This window comes from Periophthalmus magnuspinnatus, chromosome 15 (genome assembly GCF_009829125.3).
Source record: "Periophthalmus magnuspinnatus isolate fPerMag1 chromosome 15, fPerMag1.2.pri, whole genome shotgun sequence".
Taxonomy (NCBI): Eukaryota; Metazoa; Chordata; class Actinopteri; order Gobiiformes; family Gobiidae; genus Periophthalmus; species Periophthalmus magnuspinnatus.
In genome coordinates, this window is record NC_047140.1 from 6252396 (window position 1) to 6276592 (window position 24197).

Below are 24197 nucleotides of genomic sequence, written 5' to 3' on the forward strand. Positions count from 1 at the left end.
AAAAAAAAAATTCAAATGAGTATGATGGTCTTATGAATATCTTGAAGACAACACTAATGTTTCTCCTCCAACCTAGTGTGAGGGTGCTGGGGGATGGGGTCCTCTTAAAAGGCCCTGCAGCTGTCAATATGATAGGAGCACCCCCCCTCCCCACACCCCCATCATCACGAGGCAATCACGTTTATTATGGGCTCTAGATGATCACCATGGCAACCGCGCGGACACCGACTCAGCACCGTTTGAACGCACCACTAATGGACCCTGACACACACATGTAGTCATCCCCACTTCCCCTGCACGAGGCTTCCCCATGCGCGGGCAACATCCCCTGCGTCATCCGTGCCAACACTTCCACTTCCACAGCTGGTTATTCACTCCAAATGACTCCCAAACCTCGCGCCCATGGGTGAATCTTCTTGTACGAGCTCGTTCTGACACAGAGGAGACGGTGAAATCATATGGGCGTGGTTTTTGGATGGAGATGCTGCTGGCTGCTCCGTCTGCTCCCGCTGGGATCCCCACCTGCCCCTCTCCCGCTCACCCTCGCTCTCTCTTCGCGCCTCGCACCGCTTTGGCCACCACGGCTCCACGGCTCCGCGCACCGGCTCTGCCTCTAACTGTTTTGGCATTTCCCCGGGGCTGCAACCAACACAACCGCTGCGGGTAATTAAGTAGCATTTTTGTCATCGTTTTTGATTTGTTTTTTTGCCATCCCACTGCGGTGTTGTGCAAGAAAGCGCTATTACGCACGGAAATATAAACAAGTGGTGCCTCCGTCGCTCGGATTAAGTACCCAGGAAGAAGTGCAAGATTCCGGGGACGTTGTCGGTTCATGTTCGGCGTGCAAGGATGGAAAGGAACCGCAAAGGAGCGCCGGTGTTGTTGACGAGGCTTGGGCTACTACTTGTGCTGCTCGGAGTGAGCGGTGTGAGTGCCAAAAAGGCGAGGCAACCGCGCTGTCCGCACTCGTGTACATGTACCAAAGATAACGCGCTGTGTGAGAGTGCGGGGCTCATACCTCGCAGCTTCCCTCCAGATGTTATTTCACTGTAAGTCTCCAGAAACACCACCGTTTTTTGCGTAATTTGCCGCATTACAAGCCAGCACTCTGTTTCGCTTTTTTTTTTTACAGATCGTTCGTCAAGTCCAAATTCACAGAAATCCCGAAAGAAAGCTTTATCCACACGCCTGCCCTGCACCTCCTGTGAGTATTTCTCTCTTGTCACACTTTGGCGCATGCTGTGCTAGTTTTCTGCGCTGACAAACGCCATATTTGTCGCCTTTAAAACCCCAAGCTGCGCTGTAACGATAGGCTACGTGCGTTATAGAGGGTTTCCTAGGAGCGGGAAGCCCTGGTTTTGTGCCGGGGATTCCTCAGCCCCGTGCGGTCTCATGGGGTGCAGACTCACGGTGCCTTTGGACGACATGTGAAGGTAGAGGAATCCCACCACTCCTCTGTACTTTGGTGTGTTCTCCTGTGAGAGTAGTGCGTTGTGAGGAAAAGAGAGTGTATGTCTGAAGCACACTCAGCACTGCGTTGTCAGATGGAAAGCAGAATAGTACATGATGGTGACTGTCAGTGTACTTTGAAAATGTATTCAGTTTCACCATACTGAATTTTTTGGTACATACATGTTTCCCAGTACCTCTGTCCCCAATATTCTATAGACGGATGAACACAGGTACCACACATGTAAAAAGGGAACTGTTCCACTCCATTTCTGTGAGTAGTTAACAAGGACTGAGCTCACAGTGAGTGAGTGCCCTCAGTCCTTGTTAACTTGGCCTAGTCATCAGATATAACACTCCCTACAACAGAAGCATACTTTGATGGGATTGGCCGGCGCTATCACAGTGTGTTGAGGGTTCATGTCTCCTGTAGTGATGCTAAATAAACTTCTTCTGCGTTACAACTCCAGCCTTATGCTTCTTATCTTCAACTCTCAGGCTACTACAATTTATACTACAGCACTAACCTAAACCATAACCCTAAACAGCAGTGGCTCAGTAGTTTAAAGCACTTGCCTAGTGTGTGTGAGAGTGTTGGTAGTGGTAGAAGGAGCTCGTGGCAAAGACTGGCAGTGTCATTTCCATCACTCTACCCCAGGGCAGCTGCGGCTACAGTTGAAGTTTACCACCACTGAGTGAATGAATAATGACTACAGTGCAGCACTAGGTTTCCAGAAGCTTTACAAGGCACCAACAGCTTTCTACCCGTGCCTGATTCTAACCTTCACTGGGAAATAAACAACTGCAAGACATGAAAACAGAAATATGTGTAGCTGGGGGACATAGGTACATCCACTGTCTAAAGGTACCTAGAAAACTTAAGTACAGAGGAACATATTACAGTATTTTATTCTGAATACTTAAATTACTGCCTAGGCTAGTATATAGCATAAAAACACAACATAGGATTAACACAGCTTTATGTGCACACTCAAAACAAGACCAGTGTTTTTCATTTTTGTTATTAATACTAATGATCAAGTAATCTTTTAATTTTAGCAAAGTACCTGCATTCTGAATTAGCTGAATACATATTTTCTGTACATGCTTTTCATTACTTCCCAAAACTGACTTTAGGTTCCAGAGTCAGGACTAAATGTGGAGAATCAGTGTTTCAGTTTTATGCAGCTAAAACCTGGAACAGTCTCCTGAAGGTGTGAGACAGGCCTCTACTTTGACAATGTTTAAATCCAGGCTCAAACCAGTTCTGTTTAACTGTGTCTTTCTTATTCTGTAAAGCACTTTGACTTACTTTATTACTTTATACTTTATATCCTTGCCTCTGTGCACAGACTTTTCACGGCCAATGAGCTGGAGTCCATAGACGAGGATGCCTTCTTCGGTCTGCCACACCTCGAGTATCTGTGAGTATGACTGTACACTTAGTCATTTCGTATTTCAAACAGTAATAAAACAAATTCATATGATGTTTATTTCAGATTCATCGAGAACAACCAAATCAAAGCGATATCTCCGTATGCTTTTCGGGGTCTCAAGACTCTAGTGCACATGTGAGTAACAATGTATTTATGCTGGAAAGGTTATGTTAAGTTTGTTGAGAAATATAGTGTTGTGCATGTGTCTGAAGTGTTACCGTCATCCTCTTGTCTCTATGGGGATACTGTAGATTAATGTCATACTGTGGAACATTCCAGGCAAAGCAATAATAAACCAAGTAACACCAGAAAAATTACAGAATTCACTTTTTATAGTAGCAAGGCTGTGGTTAGTGCTAATACTATGTTTTGTTCTGTGGTCAGTTTGCAACATGGGCACGTAAATCCTCATCTTACACCATTGGATTTCAATTCTTGCCTCATTCCATAATTCTTTTCCATTGCATATTTTAAGGCAATTATAAGATAGTCCGTAGATCACAATATTAAGAATCAGTATTCACATCGCTCTGGAAGTTGCCGTGGGCGCCGCTATTGTCATTTGGGTTGTATTGTTTTGCATGAGGCTGCTGATCTTGACTGCAGATAAGTTCTATAGGGATTACCAAGCTGTTTTAAAGCCTTCTACAGAATCAGTGCAGTGTTGACTTGTTGATGTCCATAAACAATCAACCTACTTTGTATCAGATTTTAGTGGCAAAAGTTTTCACAAATCCTCCATTGAAATGAATGAGATTCCTGCTTAACTGGAAGAGCCATCACAACGAAAGCGCGGTTTGGTAGAATTTACGGCTAATATAAGGTCAATATTAGCATTTCTTGCCAATGAACTTGCACATGTGATACTATTATGGAAACATTTGAGAATAATTGGTCATACATCAAAGTAAAAGGCTTTGACATACCTGCTATTCTATTAAAGTTAATTCTCACTTCACCATATTGTTTTTTGGATGACCTGTTTGTCTCCATCAAGATGTTATTGCTTTTCCTGGTATGTGGTGATGTGCCTGCCGAGATAAACACTATATCGACTTACTGTTCAATACATGAAAGATAGAACAATATTTTCTGGGGTCAATATTTATCGTGTTGGCATTTCCTTTGCAGTACTGGGAATATTTTGACATTTATTGGCTATACGATAAAATTTTTGCCTCAAAAGTTGGAATTAATAACTTCTATGACTCATTACAGATGCAAAATAAGTACTAAAATGTTTCATTTGTGGTTATTTATTGCAGCTTATGTTTTTTTTTTTTTTAAATCAAGATTGCCAATTTAGAATAGCTTTTGTGGGTTAAATCTACTCTTGGGTTATTGTGCCAGTGGTATAAATTAGTTTCATTATTATCGTTTATCGTTTATATTTACTTCAGCAATATATTGAACTTTCAAATTTGTTATCGTGAACAGTATGCCATTACATTTATCTAACTCCATAGAAACAAGCACGTGCTGACACCAGGCAATACATACACATAGATATGTTTAATGGCAGCTAGTAAAATATTTCAAGCAACTCAATATAACAACTCGGACAAGCAGGTGACAGTCCCTCCACCAGAAGAGTTACATAGACAAAAGAATAATAATCAGTCCTCCATTTGTGAAGAGTTGTAGTAGCATTTCAGTGTTTCTATTATGAAAGCGTTTTTTAGACCAGATATTATTTACTGGGACCAGAACACACACTTCTTCGATACTTTACAAAGATGTGAGTCTGGTCACTGTTGAATCTCCCCGTTTTAAAATGGGGGTGATTGACAGGTGGATTAGCCAATTAGGCAAACGCATGGTCTGTCCATATCCAAAAAAATAAAGGAAAAATTTCATAGAAGGACTGAAAAAACAACACAGATTTCTGGAGAATCAATGAGCCAAGAACAAAATTTTATTAATCTGAGGTGAGAGAAATTAGAATTTGTTTGTAAATGATAGGTGACCAATGAGCTCCTTCGTTTCGCTGTGTCACTGAAAAAAAACCCAAACAGATCTGGTTGGACGATCATGTTTGGCTTGGCTTGAGATGCAACAGAAGGAGTGTGAACCAGACGGATAACGATCTGTATTAAAATAGAGATACAAAGATATTATGGATGCCAGGCAAAGTATTTATCCTATTTCTTCATTTTCCAGGAGTCTGGCCTACAACAACCTGGAGTCTCTGCCCAAAGACTTGTTCAAAGGTTTGGACGCTCTCACCAAAGTGTAAGTGAACATCTTCTAATAATGTCTCCATATCTGATCCAAACCACCCGACTCTGATAGCTCTAATGAACGTGGACACTGCAGCTTTGTCTTCACACTGGGGTATTTATAGAAGACTGTATCATTATTTCACTGGAGCTCAGCGCTGATAAAGTGTGTGGGCGGCCTCAGCCTTCGGAATAAAGTCGTTAAATTTACATGAGCTGGTGCGGAAGAGGAGGAGGAGGAACGGACTGTAATCTGTCACCCACGAAAAATGTCCTCTCCTTCTTAATGTGTTTTTACATTAATGAGTGTGGTATATGTCAGAGGCTGCAGTGCTCATACTAGAGGTTACGTCTTTTATATGAGGTTAAATGATGTCATTGTAGAGTGCACATTTGCGCAATATACTGGCAAAAGATAATATCGAAAGAATTGGTTTGAATGAATAGTTTGTTAGGTCAATTTGATGAGGGCTGGGGCCTGTATAACTCTTTGGGAGATTCATTATTTTTGAAAGAAATGTCCAAACTTGTGAACCACAATCACATCTGACAGCAAATTCAACCAGAGACTTCTGACCTGTCCTCCAGCTCAGTTTAAACTATGGGCATTTTAGAATGGTGTGATGCCATGTGAACACAAACTATTCAATCTATTTGCAATGTGTCGCTATCAGGAGGATTAATTGTAACATTAAAAATTTAAATCTGTCAGCTGGACAAGAAGTTGTAGGAGTGAAGACAACCAGAACTGAAGATACGGCTTGAATGAGCAGCCAAACATCTTCACTGCTACAACGTTTTGTCCAGTTGATATACACTGCCTGGCCAAAAAAGTTGCCATCTGCATTTAACTAAGCAAATTGGTGCGAGCCTCCTGCAGTTGGTCAGGTCTAGGTTCAGCAATAGTCTGTGCGCAAAGAATGAGGTCAGCTGACACCTGAATATACTGAATGACCAGGTTATTCCATCAATGGATTTTTTCTTCCCTGATGGCACGGGCATATTCCAAGATGACAATGCCAGGATTTATCGGGCTCATTCAGCGGTCAGACTCGACCATCATCAATGCAAGAGCTGAAAAATGAATGCAACACTGGATGGAAATAAATCTTGTGACATTGCAGAAGCGAAATCGAAACAATGCCACAGTGAATGTGTGATGTAATGAAAGCTAAAGGTGGTCCTACCAAATATTGTGTGACCTTTGTTTTGGTGGAGACTTTTTTTTTGTCCAGGCAGTGTATTTTAAATTTGTTTTACAATAGCTCTTACCTGGATGACTGAGGGATTGCACAGATATCAGGAGGATCCTAAATATATAGAAATGTTCCCATTGTGTTACAGAGATCTCCGTGGAAACCAGTTCACGTGCGACTGTAAGCTCAAGTGGCTGGTGGAGTGGATTTACAACACAAATGCCACAGTGGATCAGATCTACTGCAAAGGACCTGCCTCTCAGGTGGACAAGAAGATCAACGACCTGCTGCCACAAGCCTTCGACTGCATCACCACAGGTAGGAGTGTACAGCTCTCGAGCTTGCTGATGCTGCATGAATGTTCTGGTTCCTCTCATCAACCTAAAACATCCAAAAAGTCTTCTGTCTAAGGTAGTCTGATCAAACCAAGATCTCGAGATGGGTGTCCAAGTGCTTAAGGATGGGATGACATTTACTTTAACCTTAAAAGTAGCACATAATACTAAATTTAGGACATTTCAAAATCATTGTACAATAAATCCTCATCTTATTCAACAGGTCTTTAAAATTGCAGTGTGATTTAGGAGCAGATTTAAGCAAACATCTCCTCTTTTGTTGCAGAGTTTGCGTCGTACCAGAGCCTGAAGTTTGAGTCTATATCTGTGGAGGCCTTCAGCTTTGGACAGGACCAGTACGTGGTGTTTGCTCAGCCCTTCATCGGGAAGTGCACCTTCTTAGAGTGGGACCACGTGGAGATGGTCTTCAGGAACTACGACGACATCAACAGTGAGGCAGAACTGACTATTTCATTTCTCACAGGAATATCCATCGCTTTTCTATTATTATTATGAATTATTGCACATTTCCATGTAATTATGGAGTGATGAAGGATTGGAACTTTTGAATGGTCTTCAAAGTGGCACCTATGAGCTAAGTGATGATGTTGTTGTAGAATAAATTGAAGTCGATGTAATGCAGGAGAAGTATATTTACCATCTGTACAGGACCCAGGACCTGGAGACATAAACCCTTAAGACATTGTGATAGTGTTGTCCATTCCATTATAGTACACTCCAGCCTGGTCACAGCTTGATCACAGCCTGGTCTAGTCTTTGTTTAGCTATGCTTCAGCTGTAGGGAGTATTATATCTCTGATGACTAGCCCTAGATAACACGGACTGAGCTGGCAGTGTGGGGCTGGCACAGCATCAATGCCATAGTCTTATTCTCCTTCTGGGTTCAATAGAATTCAAGCCTTAATTCAATGTAATTGTTGATTTTAACCTGCTCTAGGGTTTTGTACAATGCCGTTTTATTGTTGTTTTAATGTTTAGCCTCTTTTCCGCTGGCACAGTTTGCTTGGGGTGAGTCTGTTTGGTGCGGTCCATCCAGCTGAGTTGCATTTCGATCCTCCGGGCACAGCTCCAGGTCCAGGGTCAAGGCTCTGCTCCCTGAGACACTGACATCACCCAAACATTACAAATGTTTCTTAACAAATAAAATCAGAATCGTATTTATGTTTTGTTTTGCGACGCATATCAGCTCAACATATAAAGCCATAATATCAAGTCAGCATTTGGTGAGAGATGATTATTTTTGGTTTATATCTGCTTTTTGGCATCTTGAGTCTGCGTTCTCTCTTGTCAAATCATCTTGTTTCTTGTCTAGCCACGCCCAAGCTAAAGTGATCCGTGCTGGCCCCATGGAAGTATGATAAGGTCTGGAAGATGAACCAAAGATGGCGTCATGTTGGCGTCATTTCAGTGACCTATGTTCATTGGCGTGAAATACCGAAAATCACTGCGTAATCAGTTTTCACCAATCAGAGGGATAGCTGCTAGAGCAGGGCTGGTGCAGGCTCAAAGCAGGGCTCTTACATAGCTAACTTTTAGGAGCTTTCAGAATTTAAAAATTCTAAAAAGTTCATGTTGTGAAAATAGAGATGAATCCCTATAAAATCCAACCTTTGTGAAAGCTGTGGATGTCCTGTCAGCTGAACACAGCAGTTTGATTTCCCAAATAATGCACTGTGCTCTATGGGACAATAGAATGGGTATTGCAGCAATACCTGGAGTGGACACTAGTCGATCTCGCACGGGGACAAAGGGAGTGTCTTATCCACTTATTATAGATCCACGGCTGCCCCCCTCTGGGAGTTAGTACTCTCCAGGGTCCACTGCAGACTCCTCACATGGGGTGGTACGGTTCACTTTAGACAGCGGAGACAATGGAGACCCGTATCGATGTGCTTCAAAGTGCACCAGTGGAAATGAGGCTTTTGAGTGTAGTCTGTTCTTTTTGTCTTTGGAAGTAATTTTCAAACACTATGTTTCAAATTATATTTTACCATCATCATCTAGCTCTAACAATAAAAATATATTTTGTTGGGAGAAAAAATATATATTCGCTATATATTATTAAGCACAGAGGACAAATTTGTTATCTCTTCTGTTTGAGTTTATGGAACTCCATGGAGATGTTATTTCTTTGCATTTAATGTTCCACAGTGTGGCATTAACTTATATATCCTGGAGACAAGCAGGTGACACTACTGGGCCAGGCCACAGGCCAGATCTGTGGAGAAGTGACCCCTCTCACTTTAACACTGGTAACTAATAAAAGGTAGGAACATTCCCGGCAAAGAACATCTCTGTGGAGAAAGGTTGCACAGTACGCCTTTAATTTCTAAACATTTGCACCTTAGTATTAGTGTCATGTGTGGACCACATGGTTGAATAGAGGTACTGTAGGTGGGTGAAGTCACGACTGGAAAGTCATTATAGACAAAAGTAATGTAGTATATTCTCTGTTTCAAACCAGGCACCTCCACAGTCATCTGCAAACCTCTCATAATCGACAACCAGTTGTTCATCATCGTGGCCCAGTTGTTTGGCGGCTCGCACATCTACAAGCGCGACACCTCGGCCAACAAGTTCATCAAACTGCAGGGCATCGACATCCTCAAGATCCGCAAGCCCAACGATGTGGAGACCTTCAGGATCGACGGGGAATCTTTCTTCGTCATCGCCGACAGCTCCAAAGCCGGTTCCACCACCATCTACAAGTGGAATGGGAATGGTTTCTACTCGCACCAGTCCCTGCATCCGTGGTACAGAGATACGGATGTGGAATTCATGGAGATCTCATCGAAGCCTCACCTGATACTATCTAGTAGTTCACAAAGACCAGTGATCTACCAGTGGGACAAAGGAACCAAGCTGTTTGACAGACGCACGGACATACCAGAGATGGAGGACGTTTACGCGGTGAAGCATTTTAAAGTAAACTCCGACCTCTTCATCTGCCTGACCAGGTTCATAGGTAGGGGTGTCAAGATTATTATGTTCATCTGTCATTGGGATTATTCAGGTCACAACCTCGTATTGTAAGAATTTAAAAATAATAGCAGTTACAATTTTAGAAGCAAGCATGTGTTTTTCTGAGTATGACTTGTTTTGGTGGGATAGTGCCTGTGGTAAATATTTATCATAGTTTTACATCAGTTAAAAGGCAGTTTGTGGAAAAAAGTTGAAGAAAAGTGCTCAACAAATCATTCTAGCAGTTTAAACATTAATTAAAGTAACAGTATGTAACTTTCTTAGGGTGATACGTTGCCTGCATGATCTCATGGAAATAGCATAAGGTTAAACACATACTTCAGAACTTTCTCTATGAAGATATGCCATACTATGGAATATTATAGCCCCAAGGAGCAGCATTTCCATGGAGACAAGCAAGCTCCCCCAGGCAAAATAAGTCAGGTTTATGGAGATGCAAGCTCACTCACAGCAGGGATGGAAGTTTTTCAATGCAATAAAAACAACCAAAATGAAATTTTTGTTGGCCAAAAAGCTACATATTGGGGCCTTAACAAAAAAAAGGTGTCACTTTTCACAATAATCTTATCAGTAACATTCTTGTCACATCTGTTTTCATAGGTGATTCCAAGGTGATGCGGTGGGACGGTGCACTGTTCCGGGAGCTCCAGACCATGCCTTCCAGAGGGTCCATGGTATTCCAGCCCTTCTCCGTGGGCAGCTGGCAGTACGCGATCCTGGGCAGCGACTACTCCTTCACGCAGGTGTACCGCTGGGATCCAAAGAAGGGAGAGTTTGTTCACTTCCAGGAGCTGAACATCCAAGCGCCCCGAGCATTCCACCCGGTCTCCATAGACAACAGGCAGTTCCTCCTGGCCTCCAGTTTTAAAGGGAAAACTCAGATCTACGAGCATCTGGTGATCGATTTGAGCAACTGAAGGTGTGTGAGGACATGTGACTGGGAGAGGGTTAGTGCTAAAGACTAGAACTCAGTTCATATCAGTGCATGATCCATAATGTCCATGTTAAGCAACTGATATTGACACAGAGATGTTAAAGTGCATATGACAGTTTAGACTACTCTTTTCACTAAAACTAGTTAATATATTTACTTTGCTAAAAAAAAACTGACCGAATTGTCCCTAGTTAGATATTTTTTGTGAAGTTTATTATTTTACTTCCTAGTTGGACACAGGCAGCAAATGTGATCAATCGAATGGGCCAAGCTCAACGGCGTGACTGCTCTGACCAATCAGAGCAAGAGCAGAGTAGAACAATCCAAAGCTAAAAACTGAAAAATTGCCACAAAATCCGACCTTCATGGAAGCTGTAGGTTCCTGTCATTTTGAATGGAAGTTTGTGATGGCAAATACAGTTGGATATATTTTTTAAAAATACAAAAAACTGTGTCATATGCACTTTAAAGAGTAACTTACCCACAAGCTCACACCTTTCTCCGACCGCGACCAAAGCTTCACAGTCCTGGAAAAGTGGTCCCAGACCATGCAGAGAAACAAGGAAGAGAAAAAACTGCCAACAGTGTAATGAATGTTCCACTATAAGCCAGACCGAACTGGGACCAGAGCACAACACCAGGTGAGGAGGAGCTAACTCACTAACACTTTGTCAGAATAAGTCATGTTGATTAACTAGGAGTGGTATGCAGGAATTATTTTAATACATACAAAGTGAAATGTTGCAAGCAAACATCTGTTATTTTGGTTAAGGATTTGGTCATGTGCTGTATATAATCTTTATGTTGTTAGAAAGTGGATTTTGCTTTCCATTTAACCTAAAAGCCATAATCATTACAAGTGAAAAGTGCTTGTAATATTTCACTGTGTACACTTAATATACATAATATACAGTAATATGTGTTTCTACAGAATTATTACTATAAATGAACTTATGGACATGTTTTAAGGTGAGTTACTCTTTAACGGCGCAATATGTAACTTTTCTGATGGAGGGCCCAGCACCAGCTTGTCACAATGGAGTTTTTATTGCTTTGCCAAAAATGTTCCACAGTATGGGTTTAAATTTTTCAATCACCATGGAGACAAGCCAAGTTACAGGTCTGATGTGTGGAGATCCAGCCCCACTCACAGTAAGAATGTATGTTTAATGATTTAACTATAAACGTACCTGTAATGAAAAAAAAGTACGATTAATGAATTTGACGCCATACTGAGGAACATTCCAAGGAAAGCATTAACATCACAATAGAAAAGTTACATAGTGCTCCATAAATCTCATGAAATCCAGTTGGGCCATGCATGACACAGGCCGCCCCGCACATAGGACCAATAGAAAATGGATTAGTTTTGGCCATTTACTTATGTTTAACCACTACTATTGCAGTGACTGAATATTTCTACATTTGTAATCTCATATTTATCTACTGAGGGTAAGAACAGACTTTTTAACCCGTTCGAGGAGATCTGCCAAAATGAGATGTTTACATTTTCCTGTCTTAATCATGTTTAAATGATCTTTTGTAAGTTATAATGGGACCACGTCAAAGACCATATTTGTAGGTTGAAAGAATGTAAACTTGTACTTGGATATTCTTGGAACTTACATGGTTATTGTGACTGGTTTGTATGTGTATAAAGTATTGAGCAATGGTTTTACAAAGAATGTATGGACAAACTTCAGAGCACCGGACCAACTATTTTTAGACACTTAAGAGAATGTTATCTTCGACACGCTCAAACTAACAAGCCATTATGTCATGTTAAAGCGTTAAGTTATTAATATTACACTGTTTAAGTCAATAAAGGTTTACATCATGGACTCAAAGACATTTCTTTCATAATAATACAGACGACCAGTGTGTGGAAGAGAACTGGAGCCATCTGACCCAGTGTACGAGCCTCATAAATGAACCTCACAGCGTCCCCACCAGGCAGAACACGATATGTGTGTCACACGTGTCACATGAACACGTGTGATTGGATTCTATTGTTGAATTTGGATTATTGTTCTGTGGCCTAGGAAGAAAGTACATTATTTATTTGATTGTTCTCATTTTGTTTGAATTAGGGATGTCACGTTTATACAGTTAATTCAGAATAATAACCATTTAGGTCGCAATAATCTTAAAGCCACAGTATGTAACTTTTTAGCCTCAAAAATAGACAAAAACAAAACCTTGTTTTTTGTCTGTTTCATTTGGTTTTGTTTATTGCGCTGCAAGAAGGGCTTGCATCTCCACAAACCTGACTCTTTTTGGCCTGGAGGAGGGCCTCCTCCTGCTTGTTTCCACGGAAATGTTCCTTTGGCTATAAAATTAAACCAAAGTATGGTTTTAACTTTCTATTTCCATGGAATCATGCAGGTGACATGCAGCCTCCAGAAAGTTACACACTGTATGAATCTAAGAACAAAAAAACATCATGAGATTATCATCAGTAATAATATATATAAAAAAATAAAATAAAAGTCAAATAAATACAAACAAATAAAATCCTTTTATTTTCTCGGACAAAGTGCACGCCTCAGTTCTACAAAGCAGCACGTTACAATGTCATGGAATAAATACAAGAAAACCGTCTGAAATTATAGAATGAACACGAGTGAGGATACACCAGTACCTGCACAGTCACACTGCATGGACCAGGGCCAAACCAGTCTGTTTACAAAGACTCCTGCCAACACAACCGAGCACGCCTCTGAGAACTTTAACAACCTGTACCTGATTTTTATTTACTCTTGTCAAAATAAAGGCTCTTTACATCATGCATTGGGTGATAAAAGCTGCTAAAAAAAGAAAAAAATGTTGAGATTGTATATCATCTATTAATTTTACATATTTTCTTGGCCAATAACTAATATAGAAGCTACTGATTGGACGAAGAAGGTGACATAACAGGCTCAATGTTACTAAGAATCATGGGAAACAAATGCCGGACACTGTCCCAGGCTCTTGATTCTCTGTCATGGTGCATTTTCAAGAACCAACTCAATTTAAAACATGTCAGTAATCACAATCTAAAACTGTATTAATAGCCCAGCCGTAGTTCCATCCCTTAGAAATCAAACCTTACTTCTTACTTACTTTTTACTTTAAGTGCATATGACAGGTTAGACTACTCACTCATAGTTAACAGTATTATGTTTAAGATTTTTGTTTATCATTTTACTTCCTGGATGGACACGGGCAGAAGATGTGAGATTAGTTGCTAGGTAACAGTTACGGCTCTTACCTAGCAACCATACTGTAAACACCAGCCAGAAATGAAGTTACACAATGCTCATGAGTAAACTAATTAAAAAAAGGACTTTAAATTGCCAGAAAAATGCCTTCCTTGTTCATAACCTCTCCCTGCATTTTGGATAGAATTTTAAAGAAACTGTAGCCTACCAGATTTTTACTGTCTCCAAAGCGTGAAAAACAAAACTAGTTTATTTTAAACGTTTCGCAGTGGTCCAGTTATTCCTCATTTATTTAAGGCATTCTGAGCAGCTTAATTATTCTCTGGCATGTCAAGAGTGCCATTTAACTGAGGTAAAACTATGATAAATATTGACCACAGGTAGTCTCCCACCAAAAGAAGTCATAAATACAAAAACATGCAAACCCGTCATATGCACTTTAAATGCAGATGGTCGATCAGGCTGTCTTTATAAAGCATAAACTGAATTGGCCCTGTTTATTTGAGTATTCGAGGACTTCATTTAACAGAAAACATAGTCGCCTCCTCACGTCCGTGCTTCACCTGGAGAACTTGTGCAATTCCAGCGGGCCCTCGGATGCCCCGCCCACTGCTGAGAAGAACATAAAGTGACCACTCAACCCATAACCAGTCTATACGGTGCAATGTAGTGTTTTTCTATAGGCAAACAAAGTCAACAAAAAGGCTTCATGTTTCACAAAATAATTTAGTGCTCTTTAAATAAAATTGAAAACACTATTTCCATGTGGTGGCTCTTAAAAAAAAAAAAAACCTCACAGACCAAAGAGGATAAGAGACAACAATATTAGGAAAAAAAACATAACAAATATTGACAATAATTTCTGTACATAACGCAAACCAATATACAATACAGTACCTGCAGATGTTAATGCATACAGTACACTTCCTTTTTACATAGTTTTAGTATGGGGGCTCCAGCCTGATCTATATACTTACCACAGACTGTGAAAAAGCGGCTAATTTAGTACTTTTAATGGTTACTCAGCGAGAGGAGAGAAATAGAGAGAGCGCTTTTCGAAAAAAAAGCAAAATGTCCGACTGAAATCCTTATTGCGGGATGGGCCGTGGTTTTGTAGATGAGGAGGACGAGGAGGGGTGGTCGAGGAGCGGGGAAGACCGGGCGGTTGTTGTGGGGTCGGCAATGGAGGAGGACAGGGAGGGATGGGGGGGTGGGGGGTTGGGCCTTCTCACACAGAGCCACCGTCCCCTGTACAGTACATTCGTGGCCGGTATTGCACGAGCGGCCCAGGTCCTCCTGAAGTCTGCGTGTGCGTGGAGGAGCTTCAGTGCTGAGACAACCCCGCCGGATGCTTTATTAGGCACGTCTGCGGCGGTGCTTCTGAATGTGAGTGTTGTGTGGTCAAATCAGGTGGCAGTGTTTAAGAAGGTCAGCTTGGATGGATTCAACATACCTCTTTCTTAGCATTTCTTGGGTTTACCGAGACCAAAACAATATCTGCTTTTGCTATCTAGTGATTAGCTAGCCCAGGGATTGTCACACATTTTACACCTAAGAAAATATTTGGCCTTCCGAGTACCACCAGATCTATTCCAGGTCTATTCCAGGTCAAAACTAGAACTAAACCAGGTCTAAATTAGGACTACCCAGTTGCTATACTAGTTCTAAACAAGGACTAACCCAAAGTACAAAAATGTGGACTGTAAACTCAACAAAGAAATCCATGTCTGTACCACATTTTGAGAAACACTGAGCTAGCTTGTATTATTATAGAAAGGCATCAGTAGCTCAAATGGCCACACATTACTCTCAAGGCTTAAAAATGACCAAAAGTGTTTCTGTCTATCAGCAAAACGGTCTAGGATGACGTGGGCTTTCTGTATGGCATTTGCATGTTCTGCTTATGTCTGTGTAGGTTTCCTCCAAGCGCTCCAGTTTCATCTAGCGCTAAAACCATGTACATGCAACAGGCTATGGGGCCAGGACTCCCCCAAAAATGAGAGTCCATATCTGAGTCAGTCTGGGTGATCTGGCAATAAAAAATCAATTTCTGTGACACTATGTTTTTGGGTGAAATCTTCATATCACGATTCACTAATGTTCTTTTTTTATTGCAGTTCTTTGCTCAAATACAGACACTTTTCCCCACCCTCACCTCCTAGTGGTCATTGTATGTAAGGCGTGAGTGACAACTTTTTTTGCCCTTAACTTTCTGCCACATGACTTGTCAGTTTAATAACACTCCGATCCAGAACCACCAGCAGACTCTCACCTCACAAAGCGCCTGGCGAGTACTGCTTCTTTCTCCTTACGCTAAATCCAGTGACATAGAGCTAGCCCCCCGCACGCCTGCCGACATCTGCCATCACCTGCCACCCTGCGCCCGCCACCTCAGCCCGTCACAGCTTGAGCTCGTTGGCGATCTTACAGGCGATGTTCTTGAAGGCGATGGATGTGCCCGATATCCTCTTGAATCTTACGCCGTTGAGCGAGAGGCGGGGCAGCTTGCACACCTCCATCTCCCACTGCACCAGGTTGTCTTGGCGAGCGTCACCGTGGACACAGAAGAGCAGGAAGCGTTCGCGTTGCTCGTAGTCGCAGCTGTTGGCGTCCAGGACCTTGCGGATCTCCCTCATCATGTCGGCGGGCTCCATGGACGAGGTGGTCTTCATGCTCCAGGTGAAACGCAGCGAGCGGGGTTTGGAGTCACGCCCGCCGCCCTCCTCTTTGGTGTCGCCCGACGCGCTCCTGGGGGTAAAAGAGAGGAGAGGTTCATGGGATAGCCTGATATGGATTTTTTTTTTTTTTTTTTTTCAGATGAAGTGCAGGGGTCAGTCTTGCACAATGTGTATGCAATAGTCATAACTCTACTTCCAGGTCCAAGAGAATTCTGGATAAAACCACTATAGACAATAGTTTTTCATTTTAAATAGTGTAATGATCTGATATTTGATGATCTGAAGGTTCTACTCATTATTTACTAGTCTGTTTTGGAGACTGGCTCCAGTGAGACGAGACTGCTCTTGTTTTGCTCTAGTTCTGGTGTGGGTTACGGCCTACAGAAGCGGTAGTGTTCAGAAAATAAACAACCAGAAGAAATTTGGCATGTTTCACAGCAGAACATTACAATAGTATTTATTCCATCTTTGGAAAAGAGAAGCAAACTAACTGACATTTATATCCTGGAAAATCTAAGATGGTGGCTTATTTAAAAAAATAAAGCATTAGCATTTAGAGCTGATTTAGTAAATGGTTGAACATTTATTATGGTCTGCTTAATGTGGCCCTCAGATCAAGGGCTGGGCCAATATTACATTATAATGAGTATGGGATCGTTATTACTCTACTTCCTCCTTCAACAGAAAATAAGCCCATAACCTCTACACCCTATTGTGAACTATTACTGGTCCAGCCCAAGACACTTTACCTGCTGTTTATTTTGTCCAGATGCGCCGCTGTACATAACCATAGACTATACACAGTAGGTCTGTCGCCTTGTAGCTTTACTCTACTGCAGTGGTGGATGAAGTACTCAATTTTGTTACTTAAATAAAAGTATAGATACAGAGATAAAAAGTTACTCATGTAAAAGTATAACATGAAAAAATCTACTTAAGGACAAGTATTAAAGTACCTGTTTAAAAATGTACTTAAAGAGTAAAAAGTAAAAGTATTTCACACAAGTGTTAAACTTAGTGATATTGATTAAAATTATACATAATGTCTTAATTTTTCTTATGAATTTTGTGTATTTATTTTTTTGCTCAAAGCAAAAGCTTAAACTTGAAAACTTCAGTCAGGATGTTACCGTGAACATGGTAAAAATAACCCCTCAAATCATATGAAAACTGCTTTTTAGTTTTCAGTTAAAATGTAGTGGAGTAGAAAGTACAGATACTGCCCTCAAATGCAGTGAAGTAAAAGTAAAGAGTATCCAATGTAAAATGTACTTAAAAAATGTACTAAAAAACTCTACTTAAGTACAGAACCTTACTACTTGTACTTTGTTATGTTCCACCACTGCTCTACTATTAAGTCTTTTTATACTGTAATGATCTGATATTTTGTGTTTAGTTTTGTTGTCTTTGTAACTAGGCCTCTCACAATAATTACTATATTGAGTTCATGTTCGTTCAATATGCTAGTTGCACTATTTTTTTGGGTTATTTTTAGACTCTACAATTAGATTTGAAATGTAGATGGTTCTTCTGTGACTCATTATAGATACAAACTAACTACTAAAGTGTTTCATTCTGCTATTCATTTATTGCAGTTGATGTTTTGGGGGATAATCCTGCTCCAGGTTTACTGTGTCAGTGGCATAAATTGGTTTCATTGTTTATCATCTATATTTTGTTCAGCAATCTATCAGACTTCAAAATGTGTCATCGTGACAGGCTTATTTGTATCTGTTTATGTGTTGTTGTTGTTGATGTCGTGTTTTTGTATGTGACAGTTGGTTGCTATGCCGACAAGTTGATGTGAGGCTCTATTGGTCAGGGACTGGTCTGTTTTGGAGACTGGCTCAATGAGTTGATACTGCTGTTATTTTGCTCTTGTTTTAGTGTGAGTTACAGCCTACAGAAAATAAGCAACCAGAAGAAATTCGGCGTGTTTCCTTAAACCAGAATTTTACAATACTTATTTATCTTGACTACTATTTTCATATTCCTGTTAAACTGTTCATTGTAACACTATTGTCCCTTTTGTGAGACAAATAATGGTTCTCTTTCTCTCTCAATAACAGTTCCTCGGTTTGACTGTATAAAAGGAATGAATGCATTTCTGCTTTTACTCTAAAAATAATTTTCACACATTCAAATTAAAGGTGCACTATGTAAGTTTTTTGGTAGAGAGTCCATCACATGATTGCTTCCATGGAGATCTTACGGCTTAGCTTGAAACGTATCATAGTATGGCAAACAAAAAACTCATTATCTGAAGGGAGGAGATAATTACACTGAAATTAACACACCCGTTTGTTTACAGTTTCTGTTTGTTAGCCAGGTCTATTGAACTACACTAAAGAGGTATTCCATGAAGTGAGCTAAAGCCAAAGCCTGGTTTATTTGGGCAATTCAGACTCATCAAATCCTCAGGTCCATTCCACCAAAGTGAATAACCAGAGTTGGTGCTGAGTTGCAGCAGTAACAAGTAAAAACCTGTTAAATTATTTGTATTTGCCTGAATAAAGTTTAAAATGACTTATGAGTGAATTGTGCCCGAGTCATATTTTGCATTATTGTTCAGGCCCCTAATGAGTGCTCTCATACCTATTAGCATACTAGCTAGCATTATTGTCTTCCGTGTTTTGATTTAAGTCTGAGGATGGAGTTATAAATAGGGGATAAATTATGCCTAAACCCCCCATTCCTGTTCAAAGATGGATTGTTTTTCCTAACAAAAATTGCAACTTTAACTCTCAAACCATTTCTTTTCTTTGGCTAAGATCTGTACCTCACTATCTTCAAACAAGTCCTTTTGTTCTGTTTTTAGAAGCTGCTTGAATGAGCAGCCAAACATCTTCATTCTAAAACTTTTGTCCAGGTGACAAAATTGACTTTTTCATTTGCCATGGATCATACCTGGACGACTGAAGGATTACACTGACATGTTTAATAGTATAATATAAAACTTCTATTCCATGGAGACAAGCAGGTGATGTCACCAGGCCAAGTTACAGGTCACGTAAGGTGGTAAGATTGCATGTTTTTCAAGAACTTTTGGAGCAATAAAAACCCCCATTATGAAAAAAGGTTTAGTTCAATGTCATACTGTGGTCTTTGACATCTTCATGGAAACACAATGAGATGTGCCTATCACTATAAAAGTTACACAGTGTACTTTAATATTACCATTATAGACCTTGACTCTCTCGCTGTATGAGTCTATGAAACTGTTGCTATCACTAAAACTCATTTCTAATCATAAGGTCAGACTGTTAAATTAACCTTTTTATTATGGTACTATTTTATGGGCACTTGGGTACAGCACATGGTCCCCAAATGTGCTATATATAATCCATCTAATGCTTTTTTCTGGTGACTGCAATCAAGGGTGTGTTCGAATAGCACAACCTTTTACCATTATAGTGAAAAATGTTCAACTGTACTTAAGTGTTACTGGCAGAGAATGCATTAGTCAATAGACAGGTTTTGTTTCATGTGGATAGGCCAAGTAATTGCAGTTATTAACCATAAACCACAATAAGACATCTGCAGTTCATTACTTGCATCATTTGGTCTGCTCTCCCCCTTTATGTTAAACTCTGGGCCACCTCATGTTACTGAGAATTCCACTTATTCTGTAGAAGTTTGTGGTTCAAAATTGAGGCAGTTGCATACTATGTACTCGTATAACGTATAACATAACATTTGTCTAAGAAGTTGTGTTCGGGTTGTATTTCCATTATCATCTTCGGATAATGGTTTAACTCTGCATGCTAGCTACACAAGAGAGAGAAAGATTTTGTCGAAATGTTTGAATGCAAGTATTCTTTATTTTTATGCTGCATTTATGGCTAAGGCACATGCCTAGTTTTTGAAATTAGTTTACTGACAAAGGCAATGAAGATTTTTTATATTTTGAACTTGTCAACTATTTAAATACGGTAATTGTTAGTTGCTGCCGTATAAAACACTAGACTGTAAAAATCCTAACAAACAAAGATTTAGATTTTGGCTTTAACCCGACTGAGTCCAGATGTGTCAATCTCCTCTGCGTTGACCTTTGCAGAGAACTTTTACTAAGGTCCAGTGCAGTACTTTGGGTGATTATTTGAACCACCTGACAGGAAGTACACACATAAGAAGTTTTATTACTGCAGCAGGCCATACTGTTTACATTAGTCACGGGAACATGGTCGCCTTGTACTGCACTGACACATCATTACAAGAACTGTTAGAGCTGGAAAGGTATTTGGCACATACTTCACTTTGTAACTCCATGTGGTATTGTAGTACAGGGTGTCCATTAGGTCTCTTTATAATAAAAATATAATATTACAAAGGCAGTTGATCAGATATGTTCATCAGACATGCCCTATTGTACTCAGTAGTTTCCAAAGTTTTTGTGCTTTAGTTCAGTACTGGCCATCTTTAACATAGCCCCATAGAAATAAATCCAGGGCTGTGAGATCTGGTGAACGTTGTGCAAACAGAATTGGTCCATCCCTTCCAATCCAACGTTCTGGAAATGTTTGAACTCACAAAAAATGCAGTGTAATTCAAAACTTGTATAACCACTGAGCACAATAGAACAAATCTAACTAATATATCTTATCAGTTGCCTTTGTAATTACATTTTAAAAGTGTAAAGAGACTTTATGCACACTCTGTATTTTAAAATGAGAACAATTTGGCTTTGACTATTGTGAGAAGTAGAAGTATTTCTTAGGCCTGTCACTATATCGACGTTCAATACATGAAAGCTGGAACAATATATTTTGGGGCTCAGTATTTATATTGAGCCCCAGTTTCTTTTTGTACAATTTCTTTGCAAAAATGTTGATATTTTTTATATTTTTGTTGTAATGTGACAATGTTGAGCTGTAGAAGGTTGAATCTGTGACTTCTATGGCTAATTATTGGTTCATTTTGTTATATATTTGTTGCAGCTCAGGCCTTTTGATGATACCGTCTATTTAAACATTGTTTGCTGAGATTATCCTGTATCCTGCAAAATTGAACCAGCTGGACAAAGTACCGGTAGATTCAATATATGGTGTGTTTTTAGTAGCAAGTCTAGTATTTCTTTCAATTCATTGCTGTAAATTGTAGTAGCAGAACAGGTGTCAAAAGTCAAAAGTAGTGATGTATTCAGTGCCATTATAGTCGCATTATGTAACTTTTCTGGTATATTTCACTGTATGGCATTAAATGTGCCTGTCTTGCATTTATCCAATTACAGACATTTTTATTGCTGAAAAACACAAGCATTCTCACTGTGAATGTTCAACAGCGTGGCATTAAACTTAATCAAGTACAGGTGTTTTGTACACTGCAACCATAAATGTTATAAAGTTCACCTTTAAATGTTCGAAAGGTCAGATACTAAGTGAGCATTTCAGACATAGTTTGACTAATAAAAAGAGATTTACACTCTAAATTGTTGAGTTTTTCTTACTTTCGTAGGCCTACTACAACAACCTCAATCATCTCTTAAAAATCATTTTGCTACTGAGGGGACATGAAAATCAAATTGAGCTTATTAAAGTTTAACCATGAATCGACAGATCAAAACTAATTGAATATAAAAAAAATATTGTAATTTGATAATCGTAATTGTTATCTGGACTATACAGACCAAAACACAGTGGCATTATTAAGTCAAAATGACAAAAAATTATAAACAATTTCGTCATTTTCGTCAATAATACAGTTAAAAGTCCTATATTACACAAAATTAAGTCTTAGGAGTTTGAAGCCATGTTATAATGTTGCTACCTCCTCAAAAACACACCTAGAGTTGTGTTTAGTTTCATTCACAAATGTTTGACTAACACTTTATTATTAGTCAAAATGCTCTGTTTCAACTTGTGATGTCATGAGCCGGTAGTTTTTAAGTTAACAGCTCCTTTCAACTTTAGTTCAACAGAGATGGGCAATTCCAGGGATGAAAACATCCAAAAAATTCTAGTGAAGGTTTATGGAGAAAACATAGTGGAGCACTTCCTGTATTACCACAGGAGTGTCATGAGTGTTTTCCTTTTAAGATTGAGCCTAAATATGCAGGGTTTGTGTGTTAAACATGTGTGAATAAAACAAAACACAACTCTAAGTCTGTTTGTGATGAGAGCATTATAACAGATGAGAACATTTGCAAATATTCTCTAATTCTTCTCTAAGTCTTCACACTCCATGTTCAACCCTTATTTTGGATGATAATATGTTTAAAGTCTGAAAGTACAATAGAAATAATCATTTGACAAGTAAACAACTAAAATATGTGTTAGCTGCAGCTCTAGGGTTTATTTGATGCTGTGGCTCTTGGTCCTGTTGGCCTTTAATCGTTCAGTCGATTTATCAGTTGACGGAGTCTTAGTCGACCAGTTTTATTTTGATTATAATGATTTATGTGGGACAAGAGCAGAAAGAAGTTAGTGAGTGAGTTAGCTGAAAATTTGATAATTTTTGGAATTTATGTGTAAAAAAGCAGATTAAAGTCATGATTCAAGTTTAATCTCTTTATAGAAATACATTTCCAAGTACTTTTTTCTGCATAAATAGTTGTTTTTGCACGAACTCCCAAGCAGGTGTAGTTTTGTGAGTGCAGTTTTGTTTACATACATGGAGATAAGTTAAAGTTTTTAGAGCTTTTGCCCCCTTATTAAGCTGAGTAATCGATCAGCAATGTTTAGTCGATCAAGAATTTTGACTGCAGCCCTACTTTGTACAGTAGTAGCTACATTCGGTCTCTCACCTTGGGGTTTCTGTCCTGGCACTGGCCTCTCCCTCACTAGGGACCCTGAAATGAACAGGAATACACTGTTAAGTTCCCTGGAGCTTTAATATACACTCCTCCACCCAACCAGCCACCCACTCACCCACCCACCCGCACCCACCCGCACCCACCCGCACCCCACCACCATCACTCGACAAAACAGAGGGGAGCTGTGGGGGCTTCATGCCAGGAAAGAACCCACACTTCTGGGACCAACACACCGGGTGACCTTTTTTGGCCTGCATCCTTGCTTTAAAAGTGTTACCTTTCCTTAGTCTCCACTAGTGTTGTCATGATGCTAAAACTTCAAACTCAATTTCAGAACTAAGGGATAGACACAATTCTCAATACCAATTCCAATACCACAAAGATACTTAAAATGTATGATTTTATGTGATTTTCAAATTAAATCATAGTACTGTCTGTGTAATCCCTCAGGCGTCCAGTACGTTCATAGTGGTCCATGGGTGTATACTAGTCTATGTGTCTTATACTTGTGAAAGATACAGCTTAACATCATTCTAAAGATATTCAGGAAAGGTTCTCTTCTGTCCTGTCAATGTGACTTTTTTAGTATTGATACTTGCTCAAATGAGTATCTAGTTTTAGTATCGATTAGTATGTGATTTTTGATATTTTTGAAAACCCTATTCTCCACTATTCTATCTAATCGTTATAGGGAGAGTAAGGAGAGGGACTGCTTGCAAAAAGTTTAAGTGAGGAGACAAAATAACACTGCAACCGAAGGGTGCAACTTTAGGCAAGGATGTAGTGTACAGAAGGTTAAGGAGGTCAAAGGTCAAAGGTGAGGAGGTTGTGGTGCAGCAAGCTTAGTGTGCTCCTACCTCCGCGTCGACCTGAAAGACATAGCTCTGAGCGGGAGAGAGAGGAGAGAGAGCGGTGAGCGGCTAGCATACGGCCAGCGTGAACCAGACAGTATCTAAGGGGGCTCTGCTGTTGCACTGACAGCAGGGAGCACTA

The 24197-nt window shown here is 40.0% G+C and overlaps 2 protein-coding genes across 4 annotated transcripts in view; one reads left to right on the plus strand and one right to left on the minus strand.

Annotated features, from left to right (window-relative positions):
* The first annotated feature begins 394 nt into the window (after positions 1 to 394).
* LOC117382455 (leucine-rich glioma-inactivated protein 1-like) lies at positions 395 to 12413 on the plus strand. Its single transcript, XM_033979637.2, has 9 exons — positions 395 to 1049; positions 1133 to 1204; positions 2802 to 2873; positions 2949 to 3020; positions 5046 to 5117; positions 6449 to 6618; positions 6922 to 7086; positions 9121 to 9621; positions 10239 to 12413. The coding sequence occupies exons 1-9, from the start codon at positions 850 to 852 to the stop codon at positions 10553 to 10555; spliced, it is 1641 nt and encodes a 546-aa protein (XP_033835528.1). The 5' UTR covers positions 395 to 849; the 3' UTR covers positions 10556 to 12413.
* Positions 12414 to 13071: 658 nt separating this feature from the next.
* Positions 13072 to 24197, minus strand: part of mark1 (MAP/microtubule affinity-regulating kinase 1) — a 73353-nt gene continuing 62227 nt past the window's right edge. For all 3 annotated transcript variants that reach the window (XM_055227355.1, XM_055227354.1, XM_033979799.2), the window contains exons 17-18: positions 23196 to 23240; positions 13072 to 16523 (exon numbers count right to left, since the gene is read on the minus strand). In XM_055227355.1, coding sequence (XP_055083330.1) covers positions 16175 to 16523; positions 23196 to 23240 — 394 coding nt within the window. In that variant the 3' untranslated portion in view covers positions 13072 to 16174. The remainder of the gene's footprint in view (positions 16524 to 23195; positions 23241 to 24197) is intronic.